Below are 7500 nucleotides of genomic sequence, written 5' to 3'. Positions count from 1 at the left end.
TGTTCTCTCTGAGGTCCGCATCGCGTGGTCGTCTGCAGTGTAACTGACTGAGTTGACTGAAGAAATTCTGAGGTTCAAATATAAAGGGTTTGTTCCAAAAATGGTGATTCATATTTTGATGCACATATAACTGTTAGTTATTTCTGGTTTTATGAGCCGTAGTTTATTGGGTCGGCCGTCTTAACTACTGTGATCATGACGAAATTTAAATATATTGGAGCTCTTCCGAATGATATGCGGGACATCGATGGTACGCTCATCCCAATCGGCGCACCGGCAAAAGAGGAATACTTTTAGGTTTGTCACAAGGAGTTTCATGCCATCGATCAACGTGATGACAGTCTGCGATGCAAAAATAAGATTTACAAACCTTGTGGCCAAGTGGCATGGTTCAGTCTATGACTCAGCCATCTTCAACGGGAGCGCACTGCAGATTCACATGAAAAAGAAACAGCAGCAAGGATGGTTGCTTGGCGAAAGAGCTACGCCCTACACAGCTACCTTTACGACCCCCTTAAACCCTGACAAAGTGTCAAGTGCAGTGGAAGAAAATTGTCAAAGGAGCTGCACGAGAACAAGGAATATGACACAAAGATCCTTTGGTAATGATTCAGTTCTCCCCAATAATGTAACTGCTTGCGACACAATAGTGCTGCGACAGTGGTACTGGATAACCTGTGTATCCTTGACAATACCCAGCTTCCAGATGGGCTTGATGTCATGGAGCTTAATGGCAGTGATGACAGGCCCATGTCTTGATCTGGACAACACTGTGAATTAGGGGTTGCCAAAAGTCAAAGACTAGAGAATCATAACCAAAGGATCTTTGTGTCATATTCTTTGTTCTCGTGTGGCTCCTTTGACAATTTTCTTTCACTGCACTTGACACTTTGTCAGGGTTTAAGGGGGTCGTAAAGGTAGCTGTGTATAGGCGTGCCAAAAGTCAAAGACTTTAATAACCAATAAGTGTTTTCTCGAATGTAAACGCTAGTGCACATTCACTCGTGTCACTTTAATACTTTAAAACAAATTTCCACAAAACATACAAGAAATAAATACTTTTATAGTTTTCAATTTATTTCTCATTTTGGCATGGTTTTCAGTTCTTCTAGCTAACTAATGAGGCTCAAAGCAGTTTCAACCACAAAATAAACTCCTATCACCTGTTTGCAAGGTTAGGTACCACAACGTTTATTCAAGTAATAGCGGTATTCCGGTCCCTTTCCATCGTCACTTGTACAGTCAGAAATCAAATGAAAATTTCATATTAATTTATCTCCTTCTTAGGTGAAATAGTATACTTTTTCTTTGGTTCATGCCTTCATCCTTAATTCGTTAATATCTCACTATTTATTGCATATTTTCATTTACTAATAATAATAATAATAATAATAATAATAATAATAATAACAATAACAATAACAATAACAATAACAATAATAATAATAATAATAATTATTATTATTATTATTATTATTATTTATTATTATTATTATTATTATTATTATTATTACAGTGTGACGCACTTTACCGTGGCCACCTTAGACAATTTTTTACAAATTATCCACCAATCAAGGTGTGCGAATTTCATTGACAGTCACGCCTACTTGCAAAGTTCGTACGGTTGCAATTTGAACACCGTTGAATGCGTTGTTGAGTTGACGTGTTTACAGGTAGATTGTTAAGTTTGAAAGTTTGTTGCATGGCCACCGCAAGGCGCATTGCACTGTAATACACCATAGGTATAAAGAATAATATTTAATATAAATTTTGTAATTTTTGGTGAATTTGTCTAATTCGGGTTTATAAAATATTGCAAGTTGAATGAAAGAAATAAATTATTAGTATTTCATTATAATAATAATAATAATAATTATTATTATTATTATTATCATTATCATTATCATCATCGTCATCATCATCATCATTATTATTATTGTTATTATTAGAGTGGTTTTCAATTGAGTGTCGAAAGTAATTTATTTAGCAAATTGCTTTGGTTTATTATTCACTCAGTGATTGGTTCAAAGTTCTTGCGCCACTTTTTCAACCAATCAGAAATGAAACCAAAACCAATTGTGGCTTGTGCGTGCACATTTTCCCGTGCTTTGTGTCGGCTACATGTAATTACTTCGAGTTTTGATTGATTTACTGGATTGTCTCTGTCCTTTCTGATTGGCTAAAATAATTACTTTGGTTTTGGTTTAACAACACTCAATTGAAAACCCTCTAATATCATCATCATTATTATTAATTATTAATAAATTATTCTTGGGTGCTGATTACTATGACCACTGGAGAGCCCCCCTTCTCCAAATCACTTACAATCATTGACAATCAGCATTAAATCAACTGACCTATACAGAGATTATTAATAAATATGATATGTGGCAAATGCTTCATATGTGACCAGTTACATTATTTCTGTTAAATGGTACAGTGTTGCAGAATCACAACTTGAATTAACTTTTAAAAAGACTGCAAATGTTTTGAGCCACCTCAACATAAAATAAAATACCGGTATGTGCTCTAATTGAGAAGAATAGATTGAACAGCATTTGAGCTGCAGAAGTTAAGAATTCATGTGCACCTCCTTAACCAAACGCTGAATTATTTTCAGGAGAAATTAAAAAATATCACATTAAAACAGGTGGCAATTATTGGGGAAAAACCATGATTAAATCCCAATGATTATCCTTACCTCTTTTCTCTTTGCAATCAGAGCCTCAATTTCAAGTTCCAGTTTCTTTCTTTTCATTCTAATTAGTAACTGGTTGCCACCTCAAAGTGCTGAAAGTGCTAAGCCTAATATCTGATTGAAAAACAATAGCTCCAATTAAGCATCTGAAAGAGTTTTCTTCCTCTTTTTGTTGGATGGAGCATGTCATGTACAATGTGCAAAATAAAACACAAAATAAATCAGCCACCATTCCAAATTATTATCATTGTATGAGCCCTCAACTAATAGTGCAGACATGTTCAATAAACAAATGCCGACCAACAATAATTTCATAAAGGGTTCCAAATTATGTAAACATACCTATTATTTAATAAACATTCAGACTTTGACCTTAAGCCATAAAATTATATGTATCAGCTTGAAGCTCATTTCGGCATGACGGTTTTAGTACAAGCCGCAAAGTTTTAAAATGTAAATTATAGGTGAGTTAGCACTATCTTTCATCAATCTCATAACTTATAAACAAGGCAAAGTCTGATGATTAAAAATTCTTGTGCAAAAGTACAATCCTTTCACAGTTGACTGAATTGAAGGCTATTATACTTTGTGACAGGAAAAAATATTATACAAGGGGGTCATTTCTTGAACGTTCCGAAACTTTTGAGGCATTTTTCAGATCACAGATCACACTGAATGTTCAAACTGACCCCTTTATCAGCTAGGCATGAAACTTAGCAATTGTGCTGTGTTGCCCTTTTGAAAGACATATTATTGCTCTCACATACGAGTGTCTTTATAGAGAAAACATACTTTTAATATTAATTTTTTTTCTATTAGCTGTAACTCCTCTCCCTAGCAAGGGAAGAGATCTTTGCATGGCTCATCATTAAGTGTTGCTGCCATCATTTTCCTTCTGAATAATGAGGAAAGGGGAGACTTTGACGGAAAGGTTATTTAATAACATATTTTTCTTATTTACAAAGGTATAAAATGCATGAACATGGCAATATTAGTCACTTAAGCAACAAAATTAAACAGACAAAAAATAATTCACACAAAAATTAACTACTGATACAATTTTTTTTCCTTTTGAATTTTAGTTCATTAAGTGTGAGACCTTTTTCCAATATTTTCAACTCCTTTAAACATATGATTTCTTGGTTTATTATCAGCATTTGAATATAGTTGATTTAAAGAACCTTTCAATGCAAAAAAGCAATACAATATGAATGCAATAACAAAAGCATAAAAATTACAATTACCTCAATCATGACACAGGCTTGGCTGCACCTGGTGATGGATGACATACAGACATGTCTCTATCCATACAGTTTCTGTTAAACACAAAAAAGAAAGGTACTGTTACATTACAGTGTTTTCTACAACCTCTCCTCAATCCTGTCACAAATAGGTTGAAGTAAAAATGGTGTACAGTTGTGATCTACAACATTGCTGATTCAAGCATTGCACAAGAAAGAGAAGAATAAAGTCAGAATAATAATCTATAAAATCTAGATTTGCACGAATCATATCAACACGGTTATAAGTGTATGCAGTCATACTTTATTTTAATTTTAGATTAGTTTGTATATTTGTATGCTTTTAATTCTTGTCACAAAAACCTATTAAGAAATTGCAGTATTACCTATATCATATATTGACCTATTAAGAAATTGCAGTTTCACCAGTTAATTACCCACATTGAATGCTTCCGGGACCAAGGACATAAGCAACTTGCCTCTCTAACATCTGGTTGAGTGTGCTGGAGCAATGGGGTTTTTGAGACCTTCACTGCATTCCTGCAATGTGATGTCATTTCACATTGTTTTAATCAAGCAATGGAAAAGATGTATCACAAAAACACATTACTGCTTATCATTGATAATTTTAATTGTTTTTGTTGCTCTTCCCTTTTCATCTGGTAATTAGCTCCCATTAACAGTGACTTGTTTATTATAAAAGCTGAGCTAATAAATATTACTTGGCTATAACCATAAAATTTATATAAACCAATTCTAACATTATAATATAAATACCATACATCTTAAGAATTTAATATTTAACTTAAAAAACTTTTTTAAAATCCCCCGCACTTATGATAGCAAAAAGTTTTTAACAACATGTTTAAAAGTTTACCAGAGAAGGGTCTAATCTAAGCTGTAGTAGTAAAGAATTCCATTTACGACTTACCTACAATTCTATTACCATAGCTACGTTTAAATAAATTTAGTGGTCCTTGCAAAGTTCGACTTTCAATGTTTTTATCTTTTCCTGACAGGTCTGCCTTTCCTTTAGTCCTTCCTTTTCACAGAGGCGGTCAGATCTTTCTTACGTTTCTTCACGTGCAAAATTTAATTCATTTTTTTATCCCAAATTACCAAAACAGGTCGTTTTTTTCGGTGGATGGGGTGATCTTGTAACTGACAACTCAGCTTGACTGCGTTGTGTGACTTGCGTTATTTCCGCTTCTAATCCATTTTCGTTCCCAGTATGTCTCTTCTCTGTGTCCTTCGTCAATGACAAAGAGACCCTGGGAACGAGGTTGAATGTTCCTTTGTTTTGAGGTTCGCGTGTATGGTTGGCGTTGGTTTCATGTTTTCTGTGTGTGGGGTGATCTTGTAACTGACAACTCAGCTTGACTGCGTTGTGTGACTTGCGCCATTTCCGCTTCTAATCCATTTTCGTTCCCAGTATCTCTCTTCTATGTGTCCTTCGTGTGTGGTTGGCGTTGGTTTCGACGTTTCATGTTTTCTGTGTTCGTTGTGTTGCCTCTCAAGTTGATAGTTAACGACTACATCATAGACACTCTTATTCTTCGGCCATTTCAACTTGAGTAAAAATAGCAAACAAATTGCGGTTATAAACATAACGAGAAAACGCATGTTGTAAAACTTATATGAACTTGACGTTTCGCATGCTCCAACATACATCTTCAAAACCAGCGCTTAATGAGAATGTTGGCAGTGAGAAACTTCTTCTCTACTAGCCATTTATATATTTTTTCAAGCAGATTTAACTAGGTCTGTTTAATTTCATTTTTTCATTGTCATTACTTTCCTTATTTGGTATTAGTCTTCGTGTTTAAATTCATTTGTACTTTAGGCCGTTACTTCTGAAGATGTATGGTTGGAGCATGCGAAAGTCAAGTTCATAAAAGCTTTACAACATGTGTCTTCTTGTTATGTTTATAACCGCAGTTTGTTGGTTATTTTTACGCAAGTTAACGACTATTCACCGAAGTGGAGGTGGTTATTGGCGAGGCGGCGAGGTAAATATCCACCACTAGCCACCAAAACTGAGGTGAATTGTCGCGTTCAACGCTATCCACTGTTTTAGTATATACTAATAACTGTCACACCCGCGAGACTTAACTTCTAAGAACCCGTCCACATACGGGTGGGGCATCCCTGGTTGGTGAGGTACCTTGCCTACCCGTACTCAAAAAAAGCGAAAGCGAGCCTTCACATGCACCATTTATAGCCCCGGTTCGCTATGGCTGGGGTGAGGTTTCCAAATGGTATCGCGTGCTCGCTAAGGACAAACACAAACAAAGGACACGTTTTGGCAGCAAACACGATTTCCATTTCATTGGCATCTTTAGCGGTAGCTTTCCAGTTATGTGGTTTATCGGGCACCATACAGTCGATGCCAGGTTTGTCATATTCTTCCGGATTTTCTTCAAGAAATTAAACTGTTCCCCTCGACGCTTTGAAGTAAATTCGACGCAAAAGCTCGCCAGGCCTGTAGCGGCTGGCTGCCATATTCTTTTGGCAGGCTTTGGCATAATGTTCAAACTAAAGATTAATGCCCGGATGAACATCACCCCAGTCAGGCGGGGTACCTTACCTTCAGCATTCACATGGAGAAAACCGCTCACCCCACCCTAAGCGGGTTACCCGTCCCGGCTGACCGGGAAACGAGACAGTAGTGTCTCCCAAATTTTTAAACTAGACGTCGCTAATAGAGAAAAGATACTTAGCAATGTGCTGTGTGAAGACAAGTTAAAAGGGAAAACAGCTCACTTCTGGTTGTCGTCCGCATCTCAAAAAACGCGCGTGCCTTAGCTACCCAACACCGCAGACAGACGCAGGTGCACGCTTGCGTAATACCATTAGGTAGCTCTAAGAAGCCTTCATAATTCTTCTCCAGTTAATCCCCGAGCTTTCTCACAGGAGAATTTCATTTTATTTCACAGTCGCTCTGATCTTGTGAATCTACCTAACGAAGGTTTCATCATAACTGAGGGAGAGGATGGTGGACACTCTACAGAACCGATCCTCCCTGCTGAGACAGCTACTTATCAGACCAGCAGCTTGAACCACACTAGAGCAAATGCTGCCGCGGACTCGATTTACTTTGGTGATGGAGGCGCTTGGCAGGCGACGGAACAAAGCCAACTCATGGGGGCAGGTGCCAACCAAGCCAACGGGCTAAGTGACGCTGCTGTGGGAGGAGCTGTGCGGAATCAACCCAGTGAGCCTATTGAAGGGCCAAACAACGGGCTTTGGCAGAGTCGCACTGCTGAGAGTGGCGGAGGAATAAGTGACTGGCACCTGGCTAACATCACTGTTGACCAAACCAGCGGAAGGGACTATTCTGTTATGGGGCGTGGCGCCCATCACGTTATCCATAATGGACATGCAGCATCGGAGAATGTATACAGTGTGGTGTACTCTGGTGAAGGTACCCAGCAGATCAACGGATTATCTGGAAGCCACGAAGAAGAGCCTGTTGCTGAAGAGGCCAATGGATCAGGGGACCACAGAGTAGGACGTGCCCGACAGGCGAGTGGTAGGAGCTACGTCGATAACGCTAGTGGA

At 37.7% G+C, this 7500-nt stretch overlaps 1 protein-coding gene and 1 long non-coding RNA gene across 7 annotated transcripts in view; one reads left to right on the top strand and one right to left on the bottom strand.

Moving 5' to 3' along the window:
- LOC138057036 (uncharacterized) overlaps positions 1–7500 on the bottom strand; it is a 147393-nt gene that overhangs the window by 4542 nt on the left and 135351 nt on the right. For 2 of the 6 annotated variants that reach the window (XR_011133579.1, XR_011133580.1), the window contains exons 1-5: positions 4871–5112; positions 4419–4479; positions 3943–4014; positions 2702–2812; positions 1–427 (exon numbers count right to left, since the gene is read on the bottom strand). The exon at positions 1–427 is cut by the window's left edge. This is a non-coding gene — a long non-coding RNA (uncharacterized lncRNA). Of the gene's footprint in view, positions 428–2701; positions 2813–3942; positions 4015–4342; positions 4480–4870; positions 5113–7500 lie in introns of those variants that run through there. The other 4 variants (XR_011133582.1, XR_011133581.1, XR_011133583.1 and 1 more) reach the window with 4 other exon arrangements.
- The window catches only part of LOC138057032 (uncharacterized), a 9791-nt gene continuing 6247 nt past the window's right edge, over positions 3957–7500 (top strand). Inside the window, exons 1-2 of the mRNA XM_068903039.1 lie at positions 3957–4036; positions 6876–7500. The exon at positions 6876–7500 is cut by the window's right edge and continues 302 nt beyond it. Coding sequence (XP_068759140.1) covers positions 3981–4036; positions 6876–7500 — 681 coding nt within the window. The 5' untranslated portion in view covers positions 3957–3980. The remainder of the gene's footprint in view (positions 4037–6875) is intronic.

This window comes from Montipora capricornis, chromosome 7, assembly GCF_036669925.1.
Source record: "Montipora capricornis isolate CH-2021 chromosome 7, ASM3666992v2, whole genome shotgun sequence".
NCBI classification, from domain to species: domain Eukaryota; kingdom Metazoa; phylum Cnidaria; class Anthozoa; order Scleractinia; family Acroporidae; genus Montipora; species Montipora capricornis.
This window is presented reverse-complemented; position numbering and strand designations above follow the sequence as displayed.